This window comes from Bombina bombina, chromosome 9 (genome assembly GCF_027579735.1).
Source record: "Bombina bombina isolate aBomBom1 chromosome 9, aBomBom1.pri, whole genome shotgun sequence".
Classification (NCBI taxonomy): domain Eukaryota; kingdom Metazoa; phylum Chordata; class Amphibia; order Anura; family Bombinatoridae; genus Bombina; species Bombina bombina.
The window spans coordinates 102,970,698-102,986,230 of NC_069507.1; the positions used below are offsets into that span (position 1 = coordinate 102,970,698).

Here is a 15,533-nt window from a genome sequence, read left to right on the forward strand (position 1 = left end):
GTCTGCTTTTTCCTGGGACCACAAAGATTGATGACATACATTTTTAGTTCTGCTTTTTCCCTGGGCCAAACAAATTATTGCAGAGTCTTGCATGTGGCTTTCAATATGCCACTTAGCCATCCATATATTATAATACTTAATATGTTTTCTCTTTGGTGAATCTGCATCTCACTTTTAGACAAGCGTTTGCCTTATTGACAAGTGGTTAATAGTTATGATGGATACAGCACAAGATTACCAGCAGGGTTGTTATAGTATAGATTATAGTTACCTGCAGTGGAAGGTTGCTAATCAAACATGTGACTCCAAAGCCAATAAGCAGGAAATTTGTGAAGATGAACGCCCTGTTAGCATTGGTCAGCTTCTGGATGTTTTTAGACCTTTTGGGAAAAAAATACATTTGTATCGTTATTCCACGTATGCTATACCAACATCAAACTTTTTAAGTAAAAGAACAGTTATTTCCCAGATCCCATAAATTCTGCATTTTCCCGGTTTGAGTACATCCCATTCCACCTTTTTCTTTTCCACCTATGGAGTCTATTTAAAAGTGTTTATTAAAATGTCAACTGAGCATAATAATAATAATATAAACTAGCCCTATTTAAAATTATGATTAACTGCGCCAAACGCCTTATCCCTCTTTGGGCTAATTATCGATCACACACTAACTGCGCTCAACTTCGGTGTTTTGCGCGTGATGGATACTGCACGTATTACAGATTGAAAGTATCCGACTCACGGAAAAAGCCGAAGTTACAATATTGGTGATTGCGTTAATATATTCCACCATAGACTTTAATGGAGTGTGAAAAGTGGAGAAAAAAAAAAACTACTCGCTCGCAAACCTGGTCACATTTTCTCAAGTGCGCTAACCCAACATGAAATATTAATATTTCACATTCTAATGTTCTTAACATACCATAACATACTAATGTTCTTCTATATTTGTCTGTATATGTATACATATTTATGTGTTTATATGTATTTTACTGTATATTCCAATGATCTTCACTTACAGGATAATGTCCTTTTTATTCTTAAATACATATTTCTATATATATGTGTATATACCTATACCTGCATATCTATTCCTATAGATACTGTATATGGCATAGATTTGTATTTTACATGAACAGTATCTGATATATATATATATATATATATATATATATATATATATATATACGTAGAAAAATATATATATTTAATAATAAAAAGTACATTATTTTCTATGTGAAGAACATAGGAATGTAAAAAAAAAGTTTTGCCCATTGTGTTTCTCAATTTAGATCTTAACGCGGTCGGGTGAGAACACAATACATTTTTAAAAATTTTTTTTATATATATATTTTATATGTAATATTTTAATAACCATTAAAAAAAAAAAAAAAACTTAGAGAAAAGCTTTGGTAAGAGATTGGAACGAACCCTACTGAGTGGCCATTCTGGGAGTGAGGTTCTAAGCACACCTAGTAATTTCAAACCTCAAAGGTTTTAGCTGCCCTGAATTTAAAGGGGATTTGAACAGAAATAAAACTAAGAATATGTAGTAGAGGAGGAGTTTCTCCTCCAGCACGGTCTACAGCTTTGATATTAACTTGGTCTAAAATTGTGTTTTTCCCTAATTTAAGATGGTTTCATGTATTTAGTAAAGCAGTGGGGGTTCAACGAGAGAACCTTCTAAAATATCTCTGTCATATGTGTGCCATATAAGGATGTATTAATTTGAAATAAATACATAAAATTCTTGTGCTAAAACAGTTACACATTTTTTTTTTACTTGATGCCATATTATCACTACTGAGTTCAGTGAAACAAGGAAATCACACTTCATTATAGAGGTCTACTTGGAGACCTACCTATAGACAAAAATCTACCACCATCTGGTCATATGTCCTCTTTTTTTTAATCTTTGCTACCAACTCACATCTTTAGTTAATTACATCATAAAAGGTCATTCTGTTATTGTGTATTTGTTTTAAATAACCTGATTTCAAGCAAATATTTTACAAAGTAAGTAGCACATTTCTTTTTTTTCTTACTCTTCATCACTTTCCTTCATCTTCCAGTCCATGACAAATCCAATGAAAGGGCAAGTGAATAGACACAGCAGCTGAAGTACTCCAAAAACCGATGAGTATAAACTCACTGGAAACATATAAAACAAGGATAGAGTGAAACAGTTACAAAAACCCACTTACATTTTTTTTTTCTTTCTATCTGATACCATATTTGCACAATATCAAATAGAAATGTTGGCTTTAATGGAAGCACTAAATGTTTGTGTGTGCTTGCATGGTAGCAAGAGATGGTCCTGTGGATACATAAAAGTAAATCTAGTCTGTCCAACAACAAAGGAAAGTGGTGATTAAAAATACAAATAAATAAATAAATATAAAAAGCTCTATTTACAGCAATTTAAAAGTCCTAGTGTTTTTGGAAGAGAAAGCTTTAAAATATTTAAGGATGTGTTTGCATTATAAAGCATTACTGCTGGTTAATTGACTTGCAACACCAAGCATTTTCTTCTTTTTTTCATCATAATTATTTTATAAGTTAATTATTATTATTAATTATTATATATGTAGGGACCTATTTGTATAATAACAAAGAGGCAGCAGATATTTGGTCACCAAAACAAATAATTAAATATTAGCATGTAGGACAAACAGAGATTGGATATATGGCTTAATCATTTTGTTTTTTTTTAAATCACTTGTAGAAGGTATAGCTAGCATTTAAAACAGCTAACAAAAATCTATATGGATAACTGTGTAATACTACATGTCACTGTGTACTTTGAAACTATAACTCACTAGAAAAAAAAATACTGTGATATCATAAAACATAAAACTGAATGTCTACAGGTCAGTAATCCCCCCTGGTTAAATTATTGACCAAAAATACAAATTTTCTTTTTAAAGACCAGTATAGCATCCCTTATTTGCAAATTTCTAAATAAATTTGGGGTATAATGACACAACAACCCAGTAAAGGTAGTATATACAATGATCTGAGACTTTCTGTAATTGGAAATTCAAACCTTGTACATCTGTATATACACACAAACATATACGCACATACACAAACATAAACACACACACAAATATAAACACAAAAACACACACACAGACAAACATATACGCACATACACATACACAAACATAAACACACACACAAATATACACACAAAAACACACACACACACACACACAGACAAACATATACGCTCATACACATACACAAACATAAACACACACACAAATATACACACAAAAACACACACACACACAGACAAACATATACGCACATACACATACACAAACATAAACACAAATATACACACAAAAACACACACACTCATACACACACAGACAAACACACACACACTTGGTATATCATCTGTGGCCATGTCTAGTTCAATTAAATGTATTACCTGCAGATTCGGCTTCCACTTTAATTTCATTGGGCACTGGAAAAAAAAGCAGATAAGATATGTACTCATGAATTCCATAAATGCCATAAAACAAACTCATTAATCCACTTGTCAAAACAGAATTTCCACTAAATGTACTTAACTCCTAAGGCAGTAGGAAACCCTTGTTTGATAAAACAGGAAACTACACATTTAAAATATATTGTGCAGCAATATTGATCGGCCAGTGTTATCTTGACTTGCTAAATAAACATGTATGCTATATAAAACATGTATGCATATTCTTTGAAATATTTGGAGTATTTTATAAAAAAAGGTGGAAAAGAGAATAGGATTTAATGGAGAAAGATGTTTCATTGTAACATTATAGTTATGAAAGATATATTTAAGGGACAGTGTACCTTATTTTTTTTCTCTCCCTTAATTTGTTTCTAATGATTCATTTTACCTGCTGGAGTGTAATTGGATTGTTTACAAATAGCTAATTTTCCTTTATTTCAGCATTTTAAATAGCTGATTTTTGCCTATGGTATCCCTACCTATACTGAAAGTTTCTATACTTAAGTATAGGCTATAGAAAATCTGGGTAACATAGCCAGCAAAAGAAATAGCACACCCAGTGGGGGTTAGGGGAGATAAGTAATAACATGTTTATTTTAAATTGTTCTCTCTAAGGGGCCTATCTATCAAGCTCCGAATGGAGCTTGAGGCCCCGTGTTTCTGGCGAGCCTGCAGGCTCGCCAGAAACAGCAGTTATGAAGCAGCGGTCTAAAGACTGCTGCTCCATAACCTGTCCGTCTGCTCTGAGGAGGCGGACAGGAATCGCCACAATTCAACCCGATCGAGTACGATCGGGTTGATTGACACCAAAGTATGGGTCTTTGGTATAAAGGCAGAGATAATATAAAGAAGCATGTGTGTGTACATAAAGTAATACAAAAAGGAAAACGTATTTCCCTGTAAGCTCAACCCATTTTAATGACTGCAGTTGTTTAAATATCAAAAACGGCTATATATACACAAATAAACCTAAATATGCCATGTATTATATATTTTAAACTCTGCAACTGGTATAACAATTCACATTAGGGAAAAAACTATTTTACAGTGCACTGTCCCTTTAAAGTTCAAGCTTGGAAATACAATTGAAGGGTTCTTACCATGTTTATACTGTTAAGTTACATGATTTAAGAATGATAAGTTCTACATTTACATTTCCTCTTGTATGAGAATAATGATCATTTTTAAAGATGGAGATTTATGTTGCATCTAGGTAGCTGATATGACATAGCTCTACCAGGATTATAATAGAATATGTTCATATGCAGTCTTGTTGATGTGCTCAAGAAGTAGCGACAATCTTTAGAGAAAGTAATTAACCAATCATATTTAAAATGAGGACACTGAGGCCTAGATTTGGAGTTTGGCGTTAGCCGTGAAAACCAGCGTTAGAGGCTCCTAACGCTGGTTTTAGGCTACCGCCGGTATTTGGAGTCAGTGATTAAAGGGTCTAACGCTCACTTTTCAGCCGCGACTTTTCCATACCGCAGATCCCCTTACGTCAATTGCGTATCCTATCTTTTCAATGGGATCTTTCTAACGCCGGTATTTAGAGTCGTTTCTGAAGTGAGCGTTAGAGCTCTAACGACAAAACTCCAGCCGCCGGAAAAAAGCAGGAGTTAAGAGCTTTCTGGGCTAACGCCGGTTCATAAAGCTCTTAACTACTGTACCCTAAAGTACACTAACACCCATAAACTACCTATGTACCCCTAAACCGAGGTCCCCCCACATCGCCGCCATTCGATTAAAATTTTTTAACCCCTAATCTGCCGACCGCCACCTACGTTATACTTATGTACCCCTAATCTGCTGCCCCTAACCCCGCCAACCCCTGTATTACATTTATTAACCCCTAACCTGCCCCCCACAACGTCGCCGCCAGCTACTTACAATAATTAACCCCTAATCTGCCGACCGCAAAGCGCCGCCACCTACGTTATCCTTATGTACCCTAATCTGCTGCCCCTAACACCGCCGACCCCTATATTATATTTATTAACCCCTAATCTGCCCCCCTCAACGTCGCCGACACCTGCCTACACTTATTAACCCCTAATCTGCCGAGCGGACCTGAGCGCTACTATAATAAAGTTATTAACCCCTAATCCGCCTCACTAACCCTATCATAAATAGTATTAACCCCTAATCTGCCCTCCCTAACATCGCCGACACCTAACTTCAATTATTAACCCCTAATCTGACGACCGGAGCTCACCGCTACTATAATAAATGGATTAACCCCTAAAGCTAAGTCTAACCCTAACACTAACACCCCCCTAAGTTAAATATAATTTAAATCTAACGAAATTAATTAACTCTTATTAAATAAATTATTCCTATTTAAAGCTAAATACTTACCTGTAAAATACATCCTAATATAGCTACAATATAAATTATAATTATATTGTAGCTATTTTAGGATTAATATTTATTTTACAGGCAACTTGGTAATTATTTTAACCAGGTACAATAGCTATTAAATAGTTAAGAACTATTTAATAGTTACCTAGTTAAAATAATAACAAAATTACCTGTAAAATAAATCCTAACCTAAGTTATAATTAAACCTAACACTACCCTATCAATAAATTAATTAAATAAAATACCTACAATTACCTTCAATTAACCTAACACTACACTATCAATAAATAAATTAAATACAATTGCTACAAATAACTACAATTACATAAACTAACTAAAGTACAAAAAATTAAAAAGAACTAAGTTACAAAAAATAAAAAAATATTTACAAACATAAGAAAAATATTACAACAATTTTAAACTAATTACACCTACTCTAAGCCCCCTAATAAAATAACAAAGACCCCCAAAATAAAAAAATGCCCTACCCTATTCTAAATTAATAGAGTTAAAAACTCTTTTACCTTACCAGCCCTGAACAGGGCCCTTTGCGGGGCATGCCCCAAGAAGTTCAGCTCTTTTGCCTGTAAAAAAAAACATACAATACCCCCCCCAACATTACAACCCACCACCCACATACCCCTAATCTAACCCAAACCCCCCTTAAATAAACCTTACACTAAGCCCCTGAAGATCTTCCTACCTTGTCTTCACCATCCAGGTATCACCAATCCGTCCTGGCATCCGGTGCTGAAGAGGTCCAGAAGAGGCTCCAAAGTCTTCCTCCTATCCGGCAAGAAGAGGACATCCGGACCGGCAAACATCTTCTCCAAGCGGCATCTTCTATCTTCTTCCATCCGGTGCGGAGCGGGTCCATCTTGAATCAGCCGACGCGGATCCATCCTCTTCTTCCGGCGTCTCCCGACGAATGACGGTTCCTTTAAGGGACGTCATCCAAGATGGCGTCCCTCGAATTCCGATTGGCTGATAGGATTCTATCAGCCAATCGGAATTAAGGTAGGAATATTCTGATTGGCTGATGGAATCAGCCAATCAGAATCAAGTTCAATCCGATTGGCTGATCCAATCAGCCAATCAGATTGAGCTCGCATTCTATTGGCTGATCGGAACAGCCAATAGAATGCAAGCTCAATCTGATTGGCTGATTGGATCAGCCAATCGGATTGAACTTGATTCTGATTGGCTGATTCCATCAGCCAATCAGAATATTCCTACCTTAATTCCGATTGGCTGATAGAATCTTGGATGACGTCCCTTAAAGGAACCGTCATTCGTCGGGAGACGCCGGAAGAAGAGGATGGATCCGCGTCGGCTGCTTCAACATGGACCCGCTCCGCACCGGTGGAAGAAGATCGAAGATGCCGCTTGGATGAAGATGTTTGCCGGTCCGGATGTCCTCTTCTTGCCGGATAGGAGGAAGACTTTGGACCCTCTTCTGGACTTCTTCAGTGGATGTCTAGCCCCCGCTTGGGTTGGATGAAGATATCGGAGCCAGGACCGATCGGTGATACCCGGTGAGGTGAAGACAAGGTAGGAAGATCTTCAGGGGCTTAGTGTTAGGTTTATTTAAGGGGGGTTTGGGTTAGATTAGGGGTATGTAGGTGGTGGGTTGTAATGTTGGGGGGGGGTATTGTATGTTTTTTTTTACAGGCAAAAGAGCTGATTTTCTTGGGGCATGCCCCGCAAAGGGCCCTGTTCAGGGCTGGTAAGGTAAAAGAGCTTACATTTATTAATTTAGAATAGGGTAGGGAATTTTTTATTTTGGGGGTCTTTGTTATTTTATTAGGGGGCTTAGAGTAGGTGTAATTAGTTTAAAATTGTTGTAATATTTTTCTTATGTTTGTAAATATTTTTTTATTTTTTGTAACTTAGTTCTTTTTTATTTTTTGTACTTTAGTTAGTTTATGTAATTGTAGTTATTTGTAGAAATTGTATTTAATTTATTTATTGATAGTGTAGTGTTAGGTTTTATTGTAGGTAATTGTAGGTATTTTATTTAATTAATTTATTGATAGGGTAGTGTTAGGTTTAATTATAACTTAGGTTAGGACTTATTTTACAGGTAATTTTGTTATTATTTTAACTAGGTAACTCAGATTAGGGGTTAATAATTGAAGTTAGGTGTCGGCGATGTTAGGGAGGGCAGATTAGGGGTTAATAATATTTATGATAGGGTTAGTGAGGCGGGTTAGGGGTTAATAACTTTATTATAGTAGCGCTCAGGTCCACTCGGCAGATTAGGGGTTAATAAGTGTAGGCAGGTGTCGGCGACGTTGAGGGGGGCAGATTAGGGGTTAATAAATATAATATAGGGGTCGGCGGTGTTAGGGGCAGCAGATTAGGGTACATAAGGATAACGTAGGTGGCGGCGCTTTGCGGTCGGCAGATTAGGGGTTAATTATTGTAAGTAGCTGGCGGCGACGTTGTGGGGGGCAGGTTAGGGGTACATAGGGATAACGTAGGTTGCGGCGGTGTACGGAGCGGAAGATTAGGGGTTAAAAATAATATGCAGGGGTCAGCGATAGCGGGGGCGGCAGATTAGGGGTTAATAAGTGTAAGGTTAGGGGTGTTTAGACTCGGGGTACATGTTAGGGTGTTAGGTGCAGACGTAGGAAGTGTTTCCCCATAGGAAACAATGGGGCTGCGTTAGGAGCTGAACGCTGCTTTTTTGCAGGTGTTAGGTTTTTTTACAGCTCAAACAGCCCCATTGTTTCCTATGGGAGAATCGTGCACGAGCACGTTTTTGAGGCTGGCCGCGTCCGTAAGCAACTCTGGTATCGAGAGTTGCATTTGCGGTAAAAATGCTCTACGCTCCTTTTTTGGAGCCTAACGCAGCATTTTTTTGAACTCTCGATACCAGAGTTAATTTTATGGTGCGGCCAGAAAAAAGCCTGCGGAGCGTTAACAGCCCATCTACCGCCAAACTCCAAATCTAGGCCTGAGTGTCAAAATTGTGCCCTTTCCCTTCTTAGCCAATCAAAGTACGGGGGATCATTTTTTATTTCTCGTTTTATGTTATTCTGATGTAAAAAAAAAATTCATGTGTTTAGGTTTTTTGGGAGAAATGGAATATGGGTAGTTTTGTGTTTCAAAGTACGTGACAAGTTCAAAGCTATTTATTGTTCAAAAATGGCATAAGGATTGTAATGGAGCAAAATGTTAAAATGGTTTATTGGACCGCGTTAACCCATTTGATAAGTGCTGCAAGACTGGAATAAGTCCCAGTGTGTTAATCTCATGACAGGAAGTAATGAGTGCGTTACGAGAAAATATGTTGGCATATCAGTGAAAATATTGTGTGTGAAGCGAGGGAATAAAATGGCTTTTGTTTGTGTACATTGGATTTAAATGGCGGGATAGAAATTGTTCTGATGTCAGAAAGCAGAGGTTTGCTATTGTGTATAATGTCCCCAAAACATTATCATAATGTACATCTAACAATCAGAGCTTCTGGGCATCTGTACTTTACATTTTTTTTTATTTCCCAAGATGACCTTTTAGTCTATAAAAAAACAAAAAAAATCTCACCATGCTCGTCACCACCTGTCACTAGAAATTCCACCATCCTATTCATAGCGGCCATGAAGAAAATTAAACGAAGCTGTGTCATCATCATTGTAATTAGTGAGAAAAGGAATATAGGGGAACGTGCGCTTTGCAAAAATGATAAAGAGGAACCTAGGGCATAAATGAAAAACAAAAAAGATAATTGATTAGCGTAAATCCAAGAACACAGCAAGCTTCAAACATTGGCTTTTTTTCAGAACTGGGTACAACACTAAAAAAAACATAAAACAGACAGAGTAGTGCCCCTGTCTAGAACACTTTGGAGCCAGTTTATCAAGCTCCCTATGGAGCGTGATGCCCCTTGTTTCCAGTGAGCCTTCAGGTCTAAAGACCGTTGTTCCATAACTTGTCCGCCTGCTCGAATACGTTCGGGTTGATTGACACCCTCTGCTAGCGACAGATTGGCCGCAAATCTGCAGGGGGCGGCATTGCACCAGCAGTTCACAAGAACTGCTGGTGCAATGATAAATGTCGACAGCGTATGCTGTCGGCATTTATCTATGTGCAGCGGTCATGATACGCTACATTGTATCATGTCCGCTCGCACTATGTTAAGGGGTCGACTTATCAAGCTGAGGCGGACAGAGGCGCATATACGCGCCCCTGTCTGCCGCAGCTCGCCTCTGGCGGTTTGAATTCTCCTGGAGGAATTCAGCATTGCACACGAGTGCTATTTTGCACTTGCGTGCAATCCCACCCCCTGCCCGCGCACAGCCAATCACGCACCGGCAGGAGCTGTCAATCTCCCTGCTCAGAGAAGACCGGGGTGATTGAATTGCGCCAAGCAAGAAGTAGCGAAGAGGTCTGATGACCGCTGCTTGTTAAATACGGCATGCAGGTTCTCGTGTGAGAACCTGCAGCCGTAGGGGCTCAAAGGCTGGCGAAAGCCTTTGATAAATCGACCCCTAAATATACCCCTTTGACTGTATAAGCCTGTTTCATAGACATAATTTGATCCCATCCCATGTTCTAAAATCACACTCATTGGCTACACCACCTGAGTTAACCCTATCTTTGTTGATTTGTCATATTACTTATCCGGACAGCTTCATGTCAAAACTCTTTCATCATTAGTGCATTGGTGAGAATGTGTTTGCGAAAAAGAAAAGATTTATAGAATACCATTGATATAAAGACATGAACAAAAATCCTCTCAATTATCAGGATCTTTAAATAAAAAGATTATGCAACCACTATAAATAACAGTTAACATCCCGAAAAGGACAGGATACCCCAAATATTTCATTCATGATTCAGATGGAACATACAATTTTAAACAACTTTCAAATGTAATTTTATTATCAAATATGCTTCATTTTCTTGATATCCTTTGCTGAAGGAACAGCATTGCACTAGTGGTATTGAGCTGAACACTTCTAGTTAGCCAATCACAATAGACAAATGTGTGCAGGCACCCATCTCCCACTAGTGTAGGATATGTGTGTATTGATTTTCAACTATGGATGCCAAAAGAATAAAGTACATTTGAAAATAGAAGTGATTTTAAATTAAAAGTGTCTGAAAATCACATACTCTGAATGTCATATATCTGATTCTTGCATGTTTAATTTTGACTTTCCTATACCTTTTAGAGAATTGACTAACACAAAATATACTAGCAACTGCATTTTTAAGTTTGTGTAGATCAATGGGTAGATTTAACAATGGTTGAGCGGACATGATTCGCTGTAGCGAATCATGTGCGTTCGACTTCGCTAAATGCCACCCCCTGTCGGCATTTAACATTGCACAAGCATTTCAGCTTGTGCAATGCCGCCCCTGCTCCCAGGCGGCCAATTGGCCACTAGCAGGGGCCATCAATCATCCCAATTGGATCGGGATGATTTCAGTCCGCCACATTACAATCGCTGCTTCTTAACTTCTGTCTCAGATGAGCCTGAAATGATGGGGCTCTGAAGCAGCATCCGCTGATAAATAATAGGAGCCCCAATCTTAAGCCGAATCCTTTATATCTATATCTCATATTTTTCAGACGTTCCATGTCAATCTATCGTTGCAGAGAGACTATCCCTTGCACCCGTAAAACAAAAAATATCATAACCATTCTTCTTTTTAAATACAGTATTTGAATAACCCATAGGGGGATATTTATCAAAGGTCTGGCGGACCTGATCCGACAGTGCGGATTATGTGAGCCAGACCTCGCTGGATGCGGAGAGCAATACGCTCTTCGTATTCAGCATTGCACCAGCAGCTCACAAGAGCTGCTGGTGCAACACCGCCCCCTGCAGACTCGCCACCAGCAGGGAGGTGTCAATCAAACCGATCGTACTTGATCGGGTTGAATTGTGGCGAATGAGCAGGCGGACAGGGATATGGAGCAGCAGTCTTTAGACCGCTGCTTCATAACTGCTGTTTCTGGCAAGCCTGCAGGCTCGCCAGAAACACGGGCCCTCAAGCTCTATCCGGAGCTTGATAAATGGTCCCCATGGTGTTCTAAAGGTTGTCTATTCCCTCTTGTCTTAAATATCCCCATGTTACGTCTCAGAGTTCTCTCACTCCCATTATTGACCCAAAATGGGTAGAAGATGCTGTTGTTCTGGGTTCACAGCTCCAGGGGATACTGTCTGGATCTAGGTGTGGTTGCATGTAATTTTGATAATAGACTTTATGATGGTTGAAAAGTAGAAATATCCAGTATTTTTTATAGTCCCCTATCAGCTAATTTATAAAGGGTTTCCTATGCCTCTATGTTTAACAAATATGGCTAAAAAAAGTACTATGCATTTTCTATTATGCGTTACTTGCAGCCATGGGATGGAAAATCATTGCTCTGTGTGTGCTCCTGTGTGTTACTGGCAACCAAGGGGATAAAACGTCTGCTCAGTTGGTAAAACATACATGATGGGATCAAGGGTGGGGCTAAGGTTGAGATTTTGGGGGGACATTGTGTGGCCCCCACCTACCACACATGCCCAATCACCTATAGGACATCCAATAATTGATAGAGCACAGCTGGCATCCCTAGCAGGGAGGCGGCTCCACCTTTAATTATTTTACCACTTGTTTTCAGTTACGATCCTTGTCAATGTCACTGCAGCAGATTTACATTACAGTTACAAACCTTGAGTGTAACAGAAGGACGATGTATAAATTAAGCCTAATTCTGTAGAACCAATTCTAAATTAAGACACAAAGTAAAAATATCATAAAACACAGCGTAATGCCATAAATACACTTGTGTTTGCCATATTTGTTCAAGCTGTTCACCTAAGGGGTCATTTTAGCAATTTAATTTTTTTCACCCAGAAAGCTGGTGAACACATTTTAGAAATACTGCTAAGGAAGTTAGAAATATATACTCTACAACCTTTGGTATTAATGCTTTATCTCGGTTTATACCATTATTTTGGTTTGCTCTAACTTGTTATACATCAAAGTGCCTTTGGTTGTGTCATTGCTGTATAAACTATTACTTTTTGAAACACTGGCTTTATGTGTCAATTTTTCACTTAAAGAAATACTAAACCCAATTTTTTTCTAATTTACTCCTATTATCAATTTTCTTTGTTCTTTTACTATCTTTATTTGAAAAGCAGTAAACTAAATAAGCAAACGCTACCCAATATTCTGAACCAAAAATGGACCGGCTCCTAAGCTTTACATTCCTGCTTTTCAAATAAAGATAGCAAGAGAACGAAGAAAAATAGATAATAGGAGTAAATTAGAAAGTTGCTTAAAATTGCATGCTCTATCTGAACCATGAAAGAAAAAAATTGGTTTAGTGTCACTTTAAAGGGATAGGAAAGTCTAAATTAAACTTGCATGATTCCGATAGAGCATGTAATTTTAAGACAATTTTAAATTCACTTCAAATTTCATAATAGAAGTAAATTGAAAAGTTATTTAAATGTTCTATCCAAGTCATGAAACAAAATCTTGGAGTTTACTGTCCCTTTAAGCAACAGTGGGAAAACTTTATAAAACCTATATATTTGTACCGCCTTACTCTAAATATCTGGTGCTCTATAAATAATTAGTAATAACTGATTCTACCATGACTCTTCAACAGAATTCCTAGCATAACACTCACCACTTTTCTTGTCTGGCTTTGTGAGATTGTCATTGGACAATTTTTCGCCATCAGCGTCTCCTTTGCGGCTTAATCTTTGACCAACAGTGGTTACGTGTGTGTAAAACTGGTCTCCAGTGACTTTGTGATCTAGTGCAAGAGTCTGCAGAGTGACCTTCTTCCTGTGCATCATAAGAGAGCATGAGAGTGAGAGAAAACGTTTGAAAAAAAATCCTGTGAGATTACACTACAATTTAAATCTGCAGAAAATGTTTAATTAAGTAAAGTAACTTTGTAGTGTACTTATATCTACTTTGCCTACTTCTCGTGTAATTTAAATCTGAAAACTGTTTTCTATTTCTCTGCACTAAGAACTCTTATCCTGCAGCACATTTCATTGCTTGATTAGATTAGAAGCTTATTTATATCTGTCACAGCAGAAAAGACAATGGGGTGGATTTATCATAAATCGAGAGGACATGATTCCCTATAGCGAATCATGTCCCCTCAACATGGCTAAATGCGGACAGTGTATAATATTGCACAAGCATTTCTGGTGAATTGCTTGTGCAATGCTGCCCCCTGCCCAATCGGCCGCTAGCAGGGGCTGTCAATCATCCCAATCTTTTCAGATTTGAATTGAACAAGGATTGGACAAGGGACAAGGCAAGTTCTGTTGTAATACTGTGTTTTATCCACTGCTTGAATATTTTGTAAAAATGCTCAATATCTTCATATTCCTTTTTGTCACCTTTTGTCTCTATAACAAAATACTTTATTCAATTACTCATTCCCCCTCACCACCTGCACTGTCAATTAGCCCATCTCTCTTAACTTCACCTTACTTTTCTATTCATGAACTTCATACAGTCTCGCTACTGCAAATCTGCATCTCATCTCATGTCACTCTCCCTCTTACTAGCTGCTGGTGACATCTCCCCTAATCCTGGTCCCCAACAACTTCTTAGCCTTGCACACTCATGTGTACCTTACAATAGACTTCACAAACAAAACTCTGATAACTTTAATCTCATTCCTCTTGCATCTAAAGCCACCACCTCCTTCACTAGTGCACTCTGGAACGCTCGCTCTGTTTGCAACAAGCTCACTTCTATCCATGACCTCTTTATCTCCCGCTCTCTCAATCTTCTGGTTTTCACAGAAACCTGGCTCTCTCCTTCAGATAGTTTCCGCTGCTGCACTGTCGCATGTGGGTCTTCACTTCAGCCACACTCCTAGGTCTAGCAATAGACATGGAGGTGGGGTTGGTATTTTACTTTCCTCTCGCTGCACCTTTTAACAAATACAGCCCTTCTCTTCCCTCACATTTTATTAATTCGAAAGACACGATTCGCTTATTCTCTCCCCTTTCTATACACGTTGCTGTCATATACCGCCCCCCTGGCTCCTCAACTTTATTTCTAGATCACTTTGCTGCCTGGCTACCTTATTTCCTTTCCTCAGACACCTCTGCCCTCATTATTGGTGACTTCAACATCCCTCTTGACAATCCCACCGCCTCCTCTGCAAAACAACTTCTACAACTCACTTACTCTTTTGGCCTGTCTCAACGGACTGACTCTCCTACTCACAAAGATGGCCACTCCCTTGATCTGATCTTCAGCTATCGATGAACTACCTCAAACTTCAACAACTCCCTTTTCCTCTTTCTGACCATCATCTCCTCACTTGTAACATCACCTCCCTCCTAACAACTGTCCCTCCTTCCACCCCTCATACCAAAATTCACAGAAGAATCAAGTCACTAGATCAGCAACAGATCCCTAGCTCTCTCGAACCTCTCCTCTCTTCCATCCCCTCCTTTTCTTGCCCTAATGAATCTATCTACAAACAATCAATCACACTGTCCAGCACTTTCCTTCTTTACTCACGTGCATGCTGCAGGGGCCTGCAGCCCCAAAAATCAATATAAAAATAGAAGACCAGCAGCACTGTGGATTCAATTCAAAGATTCAATTTTATTCCAGCATAGAAGGAACAAGTAATGACCAAGTTTCGGGCCTTCTGCCCTCAGTCATGTCATGACTAAGG

At 38.4% G+C, this 15,533-nt stretch overlaps 1 protein-coding gene across 1 annotated transcript in view; it reads right to left on the reverse strand.

Moving 5' to 3' along the window:
* SLC43A1 (solute carrier family 43 member 1) overlaps positions 1-15,533 on the reverse strand; it is a 142,121-nt gene that overhangs the window by 8,760 nt on the left and 117,828 nt on the right. The window contains exons 8-12 of the mRNA XM_053692284.1: positions 13,503-13,663; positions 9,410-9,559; positions 3,440-3,475; positions 2,046-2,151; positions 272-380 (exon numbers count right to left, since the gene is read on the reverse strand). Coding sequence (XP_053548259.1) covers positions 272-380; positions 2,046-2,151; positions 3,440-3,475; positions 9,410-9,559; positions 13,503-13,663 — 562 coding nt within the window. The remainder of the gene's footprint in view (positions 1-271; positions 381-2,045; positions 2,152-3,439; positions 3,476-9,409; positions 9,560-13,502; positions 13,664-15,533) is intronic.